At 40.6% G+C, this 16,101-nt stretch overlaps 1 protein-coding gene across 1 annotated transcript; it reads right to left on the reverse strand.

The window, feature by feature from the left end:
- Positions 1-1,035: 1,035 nt before the first annotated feature.
- Positions 1,036-15,946, reverse strand: utp6 (UTP6 small subunit processome component). The gene is made up of 19 exons (XM_080721265.1): positions 15,765-15,946; positions 14,238-14,322; positions 14,100-14,141; positions 13,531-13,623; positions 13,123-13,170; positions 12,969-13,032; positions 11,440-11,558; positions 10,716-10,793; positions 10,392-10,473; positions 9,609-9,690; positions 9,350-9,528; positions 8,133-8,212; positions 7,957-8,034; positions 7,221-7,400; positions 4,719-4,799; positions 3,176-3,285; positions 3,026-3,092; positions 2,467-2,539; positions 1,036-1,609 (listed from the first exon to the last, which is right to left on the reverse strand). The coding sequence occupies exons 1-19, from the start codon at positions 15,854-15,856 to the stop codon at positions 1,455-1,457; spliced, it is 1,788 nt and encodes a 595-aa protein (XP_080577391.1). The 5' UTR covers positions 15,857-15,946; the 3' UTR covers positions 1,036-1,454.
- Between the last annotated feature and the right edge of the window lie 155 nt (positions 15,947-16,101).

Genomic DNA, 16,101 nt, shown 5'->3' on the forward strand with positions numbered 1-16,101 from the left:
CAAAGCTAAATGTTAAAAGTTGTGTCAAATATGGACTGGTATGGCAAGATGCAATCAAGATGCAGAGGGTCTGAATGGATTTTTTTGCTGAGGCACCTATACTGGATAACATTGTATTCATGTAACCAATTCTCTAGACTTTTTTTTTTTCCTTTATGTAACTTCTTAGATTTGTATGTTTTAAAATGTATCAAATCTTTGTATGTAGCAAAAGAACATTGGATATTTACTCGAGAAGTGACCCATAACTATTGGTCCGTGACCCACAAATGGGTCCCGAGTCCCGACCCATTGTTTGGGAAACAGTGCTTAGATTATAGAGCTGGCTACAAGGTTCTCATAAGCATCACTTTTGGTGGAGGAGTCCTTAAATAGTGTTCATTGTGCTATTATACTGTAATTCCCTCGTTTAGACAGAGACAAAAATTACTATTTGTGTAACCTTCTTGGCAACTATCATTTCTCTTCATCCATAACAAATGTTGACTTTTGACAATTTAATGCTTTGAGGTGAATACTTCAAACAATTTAATGCTTTGAGGTGAATACTTAAAATCACCATACAGTACACTGTAGATGCTTGGTATGGTAGAATAGGGTTCAAAGTTCCCTTAAAAATAGCAACCCGTTGTTTATTTGTTGCACTGCTAATTTGAATAGTGTTAGATAATATACGGCTATAATTTTAATATGGCCAGATGTTTAACCATTCCATAGTAAGGCATTTACCTAGTAGGTAACAAAGTTGAGATTCTGTTAACTATGTCTTGATTGTGAAGTTAGAAGTGTTTTGTTTTATTGTGTCACTTTGGAGACCATAAAGAATGTTTGTAAGGACAACTGTAAACAAGGTACTTGTACTAATTTACATAGTATATCAGGGCCAGAAAATGATTATGTAGGACAAATGTTCACACCTTTATTATATTACCGCCGCAGAGGGACCACAACACAAGATGTGTAATTTCACACTAAAAGCGTAAAATAAATGTGTTTTATATTACATTGGAACTTGTTATAACATGTTTACGGTGTTACTTTGTGGCATTAAACACACCATACATAAAATGCTTGGAATATAAATTGTATCAAGTTTGAAGTATGAAGAAACAATTTAGGACGACGAGTTGCAATTATTATTTAAGTAGCCGACAAGGTTAATCTAAGAACATTTTCCTCCAAACGGCTGGAATAGAATTAATTGAAAAGGGCGAATCACTACAAGAGAATCACTCACAAGTAAAAAAGCAGATAGAACCAGCATTCTAGAGGATCAGCACAATTACCTGGTCTCAAACAATTCCAGTCACAGTGCTGTGTCAAACCGCCACCGTGTTTCCCTTGCAGTGAAGACCTAATATTGTACACCCAAGACCGGTGTACGAATGTGATTCAGGTGTTCTGAATGGTCCAATGGTTGAGTCCAACACGTGTGTGTGTGTGTGTGTGTGTGTTTAGACATGTCCAGTCTGAAGTAGAGTATATTTAGACGTGAATCTTTCCACACTCTCCCCCTCTAGAAGCTTCATGGCTCTCCAGTGAATCTTGCTACAATTCTCCGGCTGGCCAAGGGGACCCAGTTCCTCTTTGATGTATTCTAACCACAGATCTAAAAGATAAACAAACAGAAACATAATTTTTGGCTGAGTAGTACTCACAAAGAGAATGAGCAGAATGGTCGGTCTGTTTCTATGCCAAATCTTTCAGGCCAGACCTCAAATTAAGTCCGGAAGTGGAGGCCATGCAACTCCAATTATTTAGGGGAACACCAGAAGCATATTAACAATCTATTTTTGGTTGCAACCATTGCATCAGAGGATCAGGACATTTCCACTAATCTTGTGCACGTCTTTGCTCTAAATCCACCCTCTGTCTATGAACTATTATCTAAATCAGGGCCACATTGCATTTACTGTCAAAAATAGCAAAAATTGACGATCTACAGGCTCAAAACACATCGCAGTGCTATGCCTTTTGAGTTTATACATCTATTTTTGAATTGTAATCCTGGATTATTTTCAATAATATATCATTTCAGTATTCCGATATTAACTTGCGGGCCGCATTAAGTGATGGTGAAGGCCGCGTGTGGCCCCCGGTCCACCAGTTGCCCATGTATGATCGATCTAAAGTAACTGATGATCACCTAATGTCTACATTAAACAGATAACTGTTAACACATGCAGGATGAACCGGTTAACAGCTGGGTAACAGCCTCCCTTGACTATAGAACAGTGTTTTGATCAAGCAATGCATTGAGGATATTATTGGTCATCTGATGTTACCACATATCCACATGACATGGCTCAGTTATTATTTGTTCTCGTCATCCCCTCAAGGTCTGATGGAGCAGTTATGATGCACATTATGATCTACTCAGTATTTTATATTAATAGAGATTTTCTTTAGCTGATGCCATTTGTATTTTTGACCATTATCTCCTCATTGCATTTAATTTCCTCTCACCATCGTCTGTGTTGCCAAACTCCCGCAGCGCTCTTTCATAGTAGTCACGCAGATTGCTTATCTTTGGAGCGGCCTGGAAGAAGCAAGAACATTATAGATTTTTCGTACAGCAGTGTACAGTATGTACTGTAGCAAATCATAATGTAATAACGGCTTATAATGTAATAACGGCTCATAATGTAATACTTTAAATGTAATAAAACGAGCGCTACAATTGTATTTTATTTTGCCGTTTTGGTATACAAATAACTCGAGAAACCAAGGTCTCTCCAGAATAATTTCTTGGCAGAGTGTAAAAGGTATGTAAAACATATCATGCATTTAATGCAGAAGCCATTAACTAATACAAGTGCACTCAAGTAACTGTCCAACTAGTAAACAATTATTTAAGTGGGGCACCAATGCCAGAATAGTACGAGTCGTGAAAGGAGTTCAAATTGCTGTAGTATAAACCCAAGGTTTGTGTCAAAATGTTTTGAAAAAATGAGTTGGTTTGAGATCATGGTTATTGGGCCACTTGGGTAGAGCTTTCATATATGTTGGTGGTTGGCTGGCTTACTTGTTCCTTCTCAATCTGGATCATTGTGGTGAAAAACGCCTTGGAGAAGGGCCGGCTTTCGTGTAAACTAGAGGAGTGGGACAAAAGTTATTTCTTCCTTTTTGTGGAAAAATCATTTATTCACCATCCTTAATTAAAATAGCATCTTACCTAATGAAGGTCTTTCTCACTTTCTTGTAGCCCCCGGTCGTATAGGACCAGTCAAGGTAGCTCTCCTTCATTTCCATGGCAACAGCCGCCACAGCAGAAAGCAGACCTCTCTGAGAACAGACAGAACAAACTGTCTGAGACACTCAGTAAGACGCTGCATGCTAATATTAATGGCACACAACCTTCCCTGGTTCCAGTTCCACTCCACAAGTTCTATGTTTTCTGATCAGAGGTTTTTAAAGGGAGCCGAGAACGGAAATATAGGTTCTGTCTCAATTGGAAGTAGAGCAGCTTTCCTCACCCCGTTATGTCCAAAAGGTTACAATGACCCAAGACAACCTAGATGTATGTAGATGTATTTCGATGCAGCTTTATGCCTCCAGTTTCCATGGTAATCATACTAAGCAAATGAAACTGATTAATTTGTTGACACAATAAACAAGGTCAACGTAGATACAATACAAAATACTTTCCCTTTTCATCTGTCGTCAGTTACCAACCTGTGTGTAAGAAAGGACCCCCTCGTCAACACTGAGGCCCAAATCAAACAACTTTGCAAAACCATCTCCTTCCTCCTCAGTAATATAGCCAAACTGTCCCTCCCCCATGTGTTTGTTTTATTTGTAGGGTACATACTATTAGAGTTCTAAATGGGCCCGACTAAAAGAGGGTATGCATGTGATATCATCATCATACCCGGAAGTTAGGCGGGAATGCTTTCTGGCCTTGACAGCCCATACATCCAAACAGAAAAGTCCTATCTGATTGTATTAAACAATGTTAAACAACGTTAAACTCACTTTGCCACTCGATTTGCCATTCACTTTATGCATGTGCAAACCCTCTATTAGCATACATTTTAGGTCCTATGGGCTTCTTAAGCCGTGACATCATTTTGTAGTCAGACCCCCCGCTGGTGCCAAGCAGATATTGTCAATATGGGCAGTGCTGTGTCCCTCGCTATTTCAACAGATCTGAGACAAAAATAACGACTAAAGTATAATTCTACCACTTTCCTGTCAACAAGAAAGAGAAGAAAAATTTGCTTATAGTAAAAAGATTCACAGGCGTTGGTGCCTCGTTGGCACCAGAAGTTCTCCTCCGCCTACAAAATGATGTCAGACTTAGGAGGCCCATACCGGTCCGAAAACGTCGGTCGGGTTCGGGCAGAATTTGAGAACTCTATCATAGAGTTATCATTGAGCCCGAGGCCCGGCCCGACTAATTAGCATACACTTTAGGCACTACCCGTTCCGAAAATGTTGGGTTGTGTTAACTTGTGTAGGGTCGGGTTCGGGCAGAATTTGAGAACGATACATACTATCCAACAGGTATCTGTATCATAAGATCATCTTTGTTCCGTTATGAGACCAATAGGCAAAGATGTCTATTTGGATTATGAAACCTTTTCAGTAAACACACCAACGCTGTTGGTTGTGCTGACAACATACAAATTGATAGGCTGTCAAAATGTGATGGGTGATAATTGGGGTTTGTGTGCACAGGTTCTACTGTAGCTGCTCCAGACAGACTACTACTCTACCTTGAAAAGAGCTTCTGTCTCCTCAGGCTTCTGGTTCAACACACTCCACTGAACCTGCAGCTGCCAGAGTGGTAGACTCTCCTGTCAAGATTAGAATCAACACACAGGTGCAACAATGTAATATAGTTAAATTTTTTTCGTTCCCGATTCTGATACCCACTTGTCGATACCGAGTACAGATCCGATTCCATTGTGTAATTTAAAAACGATCTAGGACAGTGGTTCTTAAAGTGTGGTCTAGGACAGGGAGGGGGTTTCCAAATGGACCCTCACAGGTCTGTGACTTTTGAGTGTGCACGTTTGAGAACCACTGATAACACAGAATAAATACAAATTCTATTAATAATTGTTCAGGTGCAGCTACAAGTTAATACAATAATAACATAAAGAGTAGAGTATAAGAGTATACAACAGTGGTGTAACATCAACTAAAGCAATCAAAATATATCATATATATATAATGAAATATCATGTGATAAATGACGTGGTATCGGCATAGACTGGCAACAGCCCTAGCCTTGGTACCAGCCTGCTACCCTATGTACAGTGGATTTGTAGAGGGAACCCCTGCTTGGTCCTTCTGGACCCAAGAGGCAATGTTATCAATACAATGTACATCTACCTCAGGCAGAGGGTGAGAACATGAGCCAAGGTTTAAAATGACCCCTTGTTTTTTTTAGAAATGTTTAGCAGGCTTTCCAACTTCAAGCAGAGTGTGAAAACTGAACTATCTGGCTCTGGGTAGTTTTGTTTTGAGGTGGGTGGCTTAGAAGCAACTGTGGAAACCTCTCAGTACTAGTGTGTTCATAGTATTTGTTAACAGTTTCACACTCAAAGGAACGTATTATATTGAGTGACGGGGGCTTACATAATGAGCATGGTGACTATAATCCCACTCACATAGCTATTTGTCAGTGACAGTGTTGCATAACACCTACCACAAGCCCTAGCTATCTATTACAAACCCCTCTAGGGGTGAGTTGCAGTATACTGTGAAGGGATACAGTATGTACTAGTGATACAGTGGTCCGATATGCTTGTGAAGGGGTGTGATCGGAAAAGATGGGGACATTTCTCCTCCAATGTGATAGGAGCTACAGGCAAAAACTATTGAAATGCAGAGAAAGGAAATCACATTCATTGATGATAGGCTACCCAATAAGAGAAATGTAATGACAATTAGCTGTCATTGACAAATATATTCATAAACAATATGTGGGATTGCTGTAGCTGTTAACTAAATGCTACTTCCATAATAGCTAATTGAAACCTCATAAAGATTATTGGTCTCTCTTTGATTTGTACAATAAAAGTGGAAGATGGCAGTAATGAAACAGGGAGCATGGGGGAAGATTTGAAGTTCATATCCCGGAGTGGAGACTAATTGGGCCAGGGAGCTGCTGGCCCAGTTACACAGCAGAGCTGGTGATTGGTCTGTGTTCTAATTCCTGTGTGTGTGTGTGTGTGTGTGTGTGTGTGTGTGTGTGTGTGTGTGTGTGTGTGTGTGTGTGTCGCGCGCGCACACGCGTGTGTGTGACAGCCAAGTAGGGAAAACATTAACAACAATAGCACTGAGGAAACAAGGTGTGTGTGTGTGTGTGTGTGTGTGTGTGTGTGTGTGTGTGTGTGTGTGTGTGTGTGTGTGTGTGTGTGTGTGACTATACAGGTGGGTCAAATGTCCCCACAAGTATATTGGAATTTGAGAAGTAGGAAATCTGTCGTAGGGAAATCTTTTGGCTGTTTTATGGTTAAAATAATATATATTTCTAGAGTTAGGCTTACATTAGGAAACAGTTCAGGTTAGTGTTAGGACTAAGAGTAGGTATTAGTAGTTACATTTAGGGGTTGGAGATTTACACTTGATTGATTTATACTTAGTTACACGCCAGTGTGGCACACTGCAACGTGTCATGAGCCTGTAGATCAGGGTTCCCCAATAGGCGGCCTGCGGGCCATTTGCGGCCCGCAGGGGGCTACTGTCTGGCCCACACCAACCCCAGTAATAATGGTGGTATAAGAGCAGCAACAACACTAGTATATCGTCGTTGTCGGGTGGAAATCTCGTATCTCCAAATGTGTACGTTCTTTCGCAAATCATACAAGGCCGTCTCACAAAAGTAGTGAAAACGGCCGATCTACAAGCACACAACGCCTCACGGTGCGAGGCGTTGTGTGCTTGTAGATCGTCTGTTTTCACTAGTTCAAATAATTTTTAAAATGATAAATTCAAAACGAACGGTTTTGGACATACAAGTTTTTCACCCGACAACGACGATATCTGACCTGTCGCTGGAGTAGCGGGAACGCCACCGTCGCCCCCTGCAATGTTGTGGCCCTCGGCTTGGTACCCTAGACATAATAATTCGGCCCTTGGGGAAAACTAATTGGGGAACCCTGCTGTAGATTATCTTCAGGTTTAGGGTTGAAAATGGCATTCATAAAATCTATGCCGTAAAATGACGATGCCCTCACAAGTGTATTAATACAAACGTGTGTGTGTACCTTGGGATTGATGTGTGCGAGAGCTTCCTGGAATAGGCAGCCTATGTCTCCACTCCCAAGCTGCATCAGAGTCTGAAGGCTCAGGCACCATGTTGCCACTGATTTCCTGTAGCGCAGCATGGCTGCCATAGCAACCCTGGCCGCTCCCTCCTCATCTCCTGATGAGAGTAGGACCTGAAGCTGGACAGTTAGAGACGCTGTTAATTGTTCTACATGGCTAAATCAATCTCTCTCGCTCTCTCTGGACTGAAGTTGAGTAGCAGATAGGGCTGTGCGATGAGTGACCCAGTGTCAAATCAATATCGCGGTTATTTCAAACTTTTGTCTCGTTTACGATTAATGTATACAGTTTTTCAAGTGAAAATAGCAGATCTACAAGCCAACTTTCACAATTTCTGTACGCCACCATTGTACAACCAAATATAATACAGGTTTAAGTAGTTAGGCTAATCGATTTAGTCAATTACATAAAAAACAATTGTGTCGATTCATTGATATAATAAAAACATATACACACACATATACAGTATACTGTATACTGTACACTGTACAGTATATAGAAATACACATACAGTAAATATATGAAAAACCTGCTTCTCGATTAACCTACATGAGCAAGATTAAGATAAGCCAAAAGTATATCGGTTTCGATATATTTTCGGTTAATTGCCCACCAATAGCAGACCATATGGCATAGTCCTATGTAACACTTGAGCAGAGTCTTTAGTTGTCTTACCCATTTCTTGTAGAAATCCTCCTTCAGTTGCATGGCATCATGTGCACGCTGAAGCACTCCCAACAGCCTCTCCTCCCTCTGGGGGAAACATGCAGACACACATGGCATGGCAGATTGTTCCAATATACAGACCTTTGTTTATATTTACATTTTTAACAGCGACATTATTTTCTTACCTTTTCCTTCAGCTCCTGAACATTGGTCTTTCTTTTCTGTCTCTCGACGCAGAAGGCCACGTAGCACGTCCACATAGGCTCTGAGAACAGACACCATAAAAGCATGACAACACGCAATTTAGGCATTTCCCAGAAGCTCTCTAATCCAGTGACTCAAAGCAGCCGACATGAACCAAAAACAAGGTAAACAGTCAAGAGTGCCAAGAAATCAATTACGTTCTACAAAGTACCTAGATAGGAAACCTATCCATCTTGAAAGAAAATCCTCCCGCACACTGTCACAGTTTAATGAGAACAACAACGTTTCGGTCTATTAGACCTTCATCAGGTTATCTTAAGGATAACCAAGGATAATCTAATGAAGGTCTAGACCGAAACGTTGTTATTCGTCTTTACTTGTATTTGAAGACAGTGTGCAGGAGTTTTCTTTCAGTATGTTGGGGCCTTAGTCTGGTCGTCTCCTACACACCGTCGTTTAACGTCTAAATAACAAACTTTCCATTTGTGTACAAGGAAAATAACATCTGGATAACATACCTAGCATCCATCTTCAGATAGATGCTATGTTATTTCTAAATGGGCACATGCATGTAAATAGGAAACATCTGGAAAACAAAACTCACATGTATCTAAACAGACAAGCACTGATACAAACAAATAAGGAGTGCTAGGGGGTGAGGTGGAGTCTGAAGAGGTGAGTTCTCAGACTTCAGCAGAAGATTTAGTTTAAACTTGTGTTTCAATATCAATAACAGCTCGTATCAATTACAGCTCATATGACTGCAATAGTTCCAATATTCAAACCCTGGCTCAGTAGTGTCTATTCGAATAGTCTGTAACAGCGGTAAAAGAAACACTGCGCTCAGCTCCAAAGTCATATGTAGGGTAAAGGGTGCAGGCTTGAAAAGATGCAGACACAAACAATGGTATGCACTCAAACATAGTCTGTCCAATGATTTATTCTATACACAGCAGTAGCACAGCAGTAGTCCGAGACAAACGCGTTTCAGCCTAAAGCCTTCATCAGCACTGACAAAGGCTTTAGCTGACCCTGAAACAATAGTGTCTGGGACTACTGCTGTGCACTCTAATATGCCAGTGGTGCCATAACAAAATTCTAATTATAAACTATATTCAAAATTTGACTTCACAAACTCCTGATCCTGCTTTATTAAATTGCCCTTGAATGACTTAACTGTTCTTGTGTCAATGCCTACCTGTATTAAGGCTCTTGAGGCCTTCCTCATACACCTGACAGCAGCGCTCCTCTCGTCGGGTGGTGTCGGATGCCCTCCCCTTGGCACTCTGTAACTCCTCCCCGGCCCCAGGGGCCTCCAGCTCTCGCTTGGCCATGAAATCCCACGTTAGACTGTCTTCTGTGTACCTTGTCTGTAAGCTAAAGACGACATGTAGGTGAGCAAATGTGTCCAATGCTTAGCCATAATGATGTCAGCACAGAGAGAAAGAATGTCTTACTCTTGAAGTATAATGTCTTGGAGCTCTTTGGTGAAGTCAAAGATGGCTGCGATTTTCAAGAGCGATATGATGAACCCTGGTCCTGTGGGGAAAAAGATAAAATGACATGGTGAGTGTGAGTAGGCAACAATGAGCCAAGTATTGGGAACAACACTTTGGGAAATGTTGACCGACTTTGGAAAGCATTAACCCATTTAGGCCTAGGATTATTGAATGCTTTACCTATTGAAAAATAGCAGATATACAAGCTCACAGCGCGGCACCGAGTGCCGCGCTGCGAGCTTGTAGATCTGCTATTTTTTTATAAAGTCGTGAAAATGTGTGCAAATCTTTGAATATATGTATTTTCAAAGCGAACGTTTGTAACTCAAATTTTGCTTCTGGGGGGTCCCTGGAACTAAATATTTTGAGATGGGGGTCCCTGGCCAAATACATATCATTTTGGGGGTCCTTCACATGAAAACGTTTGAGAACCACTGACATAGTAGTCTCTCAAGAACAAACTAATTGAGCTCCAGTTAAGTGAAAAGGACCTTTTCTTTGACGATGGCTGGCCAGATTGCTGACATACAAACATAGGTTTTTCAAAAAATCTTAGAAGGATTCAAAAGACACTTATAGAATCGGGTCAAAACTGAAATTTTCACGATTTTTCAAAAATAGCAAATATACAAGCTCGCAGCTGTGAGCTTTTATATCTGCCATTTTTCAATAGTTAAAGCATAAAATAATAATACACTATAATGTGTACCCGTTCTGAATGCGTTAAAGATAACTGCCTACCTTGGATTTTAGCTGTAGAATCCCTGTACACAACCTCAGCCAGTTTCCCACCCAGGATCTCTGGAGAGAACTCATATTCACCCTGGAATGTATAAAAGGGTCATTCGGGTTAAAAGCTGCAATTCAAGTTCTATTCATTTCTACTGTTGAGCTAGGACAGGGCAAAGGATGTATTTTGAGCTTTGTGCCACAACACTTGTCTTCCATACTACCATACAGAATGGTCAAAATAAAATCGTATTCACTAGAGATTAGAAAGTTACGGATAGCAGTTTATATAACAAAGACAAATAAATATGTGTGCACTTGTGTGTGTGTACTCACCAAATCCATTTCAGTCTTCTCTAATGCCTCCTTCTGCTTCCTCAGTTTCTCTGCATGCAATAACTCCATACGGAAATACTAACAAAGAGACACAAAACAAGTCATTCAAAACAGAAAATCCTTTGACAAAAAGGTGTCAGGGAGTAGGGAGCAGAGAGATGACTGCGCTGTGTGGTATGTACCATTACGACCCAGTCTCCACAGTTTAGATGTTGTATTGCTCAGCATGTTTCTTCACTATACTGTCCATGCCTAACAGAAACAAACTCTACAGTATTACCCGTATTGCTTCCAAGATCATCGGACTTCAGTTCCCACCCCCACGCTTGCTGATATGAATGATAAGGCCATCACAGGCTTAACACTGTCAATAACAAATGACACTGATCATCCTCTGTATCGCTACTTCGACCTCTTGCCATCAGGGCGAAGATACAGAACCTTGATGTGGCACAAGGTACGGTTTAGCAGGAGTTTTGTCCCCTCAGCCATCGCTGCACTAAACAATCGCCCCCGTCACTAGGATGGTTTTCTGTAAATAGTGGGGTCCTGATGATCTGTCCTGTGATGTTTTGTGTTATATGGTTATATGTTGTTTTTTTGTGTTGAACAGACTTGTGAAGACAAATTTCCCTTTGGGGACAATAAAGATTATTATTATGCTAAAAGGCCAATTCAACTAATAAAAGTGTAAATGCTTATAAAATGTTTAAATCCTGCTTACCTCCTGGTAGACCTTGGTGCTCTCTGGGTGGAAGCGCAGTGCTCTCAGGAACAGGTGCCTGGCACTCTCTGAAGAATTCTTGTCCTCCAGTTCGGTTTTAGCTGCCATAATCCATAGGGCTGGAAAAATAGATTAACAATCATTATCTGTCATGTCTATTTATTTATCACTTCATTATTTTAACTCAAATTTATTTTTAACACATGATTATGTTTTGGCCATTAATAGGATACTTCCAGATCCATGTATGACATTGTGCATAGATGGATAGATACAGTATACTAGTAAGACACCTGAGGGTGGAATGCGGCCTCAGGGTGACATGCGACCTCGCCCTAAAGGGCGAGGTCGCGCCAATTCTTGACTATCTGGCCAACCACAGCGTTTCTCTGACGATTCTAGTTGTTGTTGGGAGTTTGTTCATGTTTTTGTGAGGGTTTCAACCCTAGGAGACACGGGGAGAACATGCAAACTCCACACAGAAAGGCCCTATCGCCAACCCCACCTAGGGTGTGAGCGATAGGGCCTAAACATGGAGATGTGGAGAACACTATACATGGAGATAGTCCAGTCCATCATGTCATATGGGACTACCGTCATAGACAGTAGCCATTGTTAGGCCGGAGTCAATGGCTGTCTGTCTGACTGTCTGTACAGGAAGTGATGTCACATGACATACTTTTTATGCCCATATATGAGTCATTCTGTACCACATCTCCATGTTTAGGCCAAACAGGTTCACTCCATTTCTCCATGTATAGGTCCAAATGCCCAACGTCGAGCTTGACAAGGAGCGAACCTTGTCAAGCTCTTACTAGTATAGGCAGTATATGTTGTCACTGTCGGGTAGAAACCTCATATCTCCAAGTTTCAAATATCTATGTTTTTCATAAAGTAGCCTAAAGCCCTGCTTCATCAGGGTCGCACAAAACTAGTGAAAATAGCAGATCTACAAGCACACATCGCCTCGCGGTGCGAGGCCGATTTGAAAAGTATGGATTGCCGTGATAATGTTTCATGGATGGGATCAGCGCGTATCTTGGTATAGACACTTCACAACCAGTCAATGAGCTCCATCAGAGCCCTTGTCTGGCAGGGATAACTATTCAAGGCTATCATCATTTCCTCATCCTTGAGACAGTAGGATTTGGACCAGGCTGGGTATACATAGGTCGCTGCAGAACCTCATCCACCCTTTCTTCTCTCTCCTTTTGGTATCTTTATCCTCCTCCTCCTTTTTTTTCTTTTTTATTCTTCTCTTTATTTGTCTTTCTTAGTCTTGTGTATCCTTCTCTTTTGGCTACTGTCTATGACGGTAGTCCCATATGACATGATGGACTGGACTATCTCCATATATAGTGTTATCCACATTTCGTGACATTTCCTGACATCACACTGACATCACTCCCGTACAGATGGAAGGTTACGGAAGGAAGGTTACGGAAGGAAGGAAGGAAGGAAGGTCACTCAAGCGACACGGTTTTTCAGAGTATATGCGACCTTCGGTCGCAACAATTAACCAACTGTACCTGGTTTGTCAGGGTGGATAGCCAGCATGGCCGAGAACACTTTACTCAGCTCCATCTTGGTGGCCTATTATTAAAAAGTAAAGAAACATATTATCAATAACAGGGAGTTTAAATGTTAGCTGAAAGTTGGTCCAAATCAGGTGATCCAACATACCCATTTTTTGCAGAAAGCAATGTGCGAGAGCCACAGCTGGACGTCACTCTGTGATGAAGGGAAGATTAGATGTTCATCTGTTCACTCATTCGCGTTTCATTCATTGTAAAGCAGCAGGTGTCATAACCTCAGATAATTAAAGAATTAAATAAAGATTTGTATGTGTCTGAGAGCAATGCACCAAGTCAGATTCCTCGTATGCGAACATCTGGCCAACAAACAAACAGATTCTGATAGATGCATCCCCATTTAATTGCTTTTCCAAGGAAAGGTTATGGACAACATCCTTTGTTAATCGTTACACCTGCTCCCCTGAAGCCAAACACCTCACACACACTGTGTAACATTGATTATGCAAGATCAATACCTGCTCCCTTAAATGACTATTTAACATCACATCTACCTTACCTTCCACTTCTTTGTTGCTCTTCTAAAGACATCGTTTATCCTGCGAATGATTGGGTACTCAATCTCCTCTCTTTTGAACTGGTAGCGAATGTGCTGCAAATGAAAGGTATTTCTGGTGTTATTCAAGTACAGGGGAAAGATTGCATTAAGCCATGATCCATTTCACTGTAATTTCGGACCGTTTGTGCACCATGTATGGAAGTAATGCTCATGTGATTAACAAGCATCCTTTGAAGAATCAAGATTCAAGATTTTATTTATAACAATATCTCTTGTACAAGTAAGATTATTTGGTTTCAGGGTCTCAACATTGTAGCAGCAACCACAGTATAATAATGAAAGAATAACAACAAGGATATTAAGGTAAAGAAACACGCTAAATATGTACAGTAATCATAGCACACTTTTGAAGCTGTGTGCATGGCCCTATACTGCATGTATGACCAAATTATTACATTTTAGATTTTAAAACTAATTCTATTGCACAGTGAAACTAAACATGAGATAAAACACTCTTATTTGTTATTTTTAATTTGAGAAAATACTGTAATGTCATACAAACCCCTTACCTCTCTTCTCTTCTTGACAAGTTCCAGAACATTGATTTCATACTGTAATGAAGTAAAGCCGAGGTTAGTATTCTACCATCCAGCCTCAATCACAGCTTGAAGACATCGTGATAAGCTTGTATAGTTTGATGAGCTTACCTGAACGTAGGCAATGAAGTCCTCCTTATTGACGATATACCTGTGGAGCTTGTATTCCAAGGCCGTGGCTCTCTTGATCATGGACCTACACATCAGGGGAAATTAATCATTCTGAATTCTGATAGTAATAGTATCTTTCCGATTAATAATCAAGAAGTGCGTAAAAGCAATTATGTATTTTTTAAAACGATCGACGAACCACATGAGCATTAAAATATATTATATTCAATATTTTGTCATCAGTGATGTGCAAATAGTAAACATAGATAATCTACAAGCCCATAACACACAGCGATGCACCACGTTTTGAACCGTTCCACCTTCAAAGGCATAATACCCAAAATAGGAATTGATTATTAATGAATTATTACGATTTAATTGATTATTTCAACTATTGCACCTTTGGTAGTAATGCAAAAACGATTCTTAAAGTAATTCAAGAAAAAATCTGGGATCAGATTTAGGGATGTATTTCAAATCACAGTGAGTGCATATTCATTATAAAAAGGACTAATCAGTTTAATACACTGGTTCTCACTTCTCAATGTACTTCCCAGGGGGCTCCCTAGCTGCTTACCGACTATAAAGGCACACCTGTGGTTCTGTAGCTCAGAGTGAACAGCAGATGGAACCAACATGTTGTCCATTGACCCATAAAGGGTTCATTTGGTTCCATCTGCATTCTGCACACAGTGACGTTTTTACAGTGCAACAGATTATACCAAACGGGGGGTTTCTGGACGAATACATACGAAACTGGTGGTGGTGGCCCCCTTGATATGAAAAATGTTGGGAAAATTGTAGTGTTGGAGACATTATCAGATAATACAAGTAAAAAATAGAGTAAAAATATGATTTATGCCCTGCGAATATTGGCTACTGCATTGGTTCTCAAAGTGGGGTCCGTGGACCCCCAGGGGTCCCCAGCTAAATGATAGTTAGGAACCAAAAAGGACAACAGGTCCATTTGTACACTCTCTGAGTTGAATTAACATTGATTTTACAATATAGATTGGGGTCTCAGAGATAGAAATGCCATTAATAAATGGGGGTCTGACTGTAGCCTAAAATGCATGTCAAATTGGGGGTCCTTTGATTGATTGATTGAAGACTTTATAGAAGTTTGCATAGAAAAAGGTACAGTTTCATGACGGTACAGTTCACTGGTACAAGGTCAACTAAAAGGAGATCCTAGAAAGAACTTGGCTAGTTAGCTTATTTACACAGGAAACCACTTAAACATCTCATATAACATTGAATGACAGACGGATAGAACACAGTACTATGCAGTAGATAGTCAGAAAAAAAAACCAAAAGAAAACATTGCAGGAAAATATATACAGTAGATATTGACGTGTAAATGGTTGAGAATCAACTGCTAGGGCCATTAAAAAATCTTCTCTTATGGCATATTCTTTCAAAGAGTGGTCCGCGGTCTAATAAGTGTCAATTTGGGGGTACTTGACATGAAAAGGTCTGAGAAGCACACTGTGTTACTGGACTTTTCAGTGTGAAATTCTCCCTCACCTGACTTCTTTATTGGTGAACAGTCCTACTCGCTCCAGCTGCTCCAACTCGGGCACTCTGTCCTCCAGGCGGTGCTGAACCACCTCTGCCATGTCGTCCTTTTACGTTCACACTAAAACACTTTCTGTGAATATGAATAATATGAACAAAATCACCAAATAATGACAAAAACACTGCACAACCTGACCGCAGTGCTGGCTCCTTCTACACACACATGTGTGGACTGTGGAAGGAAGTTGTGATTGGCTCTTTTTCCGGTCCGTGTGCGAAAAAGGTCCGTGGAGAAACATTGAATTCAAGATCACTGGTTCTCAAACTTTTTCATGTGTCGAGGAAC

The sequence above is a fragment of the Nannobrachium achirus genome (assembly GCF_963921795.1).
Source record: "Nannobrachium achirus genome assembly, chromosome: 3".
Taxonomy (NCBI): Eukaryota; Metazoa; Chordata; class Actinopteri; order Myctophiformes; family Myctophidae; genus Nannobrachium; species Nannobrachium achirus.

Coding starts and splice junctions, on each gene's coding strand:
- utp6 (XM_080721265.1), bottom strand. CDS start 15,856: ATGGCAGAGGTGGTTCAGCACCGCCTGGAGGACAGAGTGCCCGAGTTG. Junction 14,142..14,237: donor ACTTCATTGCCTACGTTCAG/GTAAGCTCATCA, acceptor ACTTCATTACAG/TATGAAATCAATGTTCTGGA. Junction 13,171..13,530: donor GAGCAACAAAGAAGTGGAAG/GTAAGGTAGATG, acceptor CCTTCATCACAG/AGTGACGTCCAGCTGTGGCT.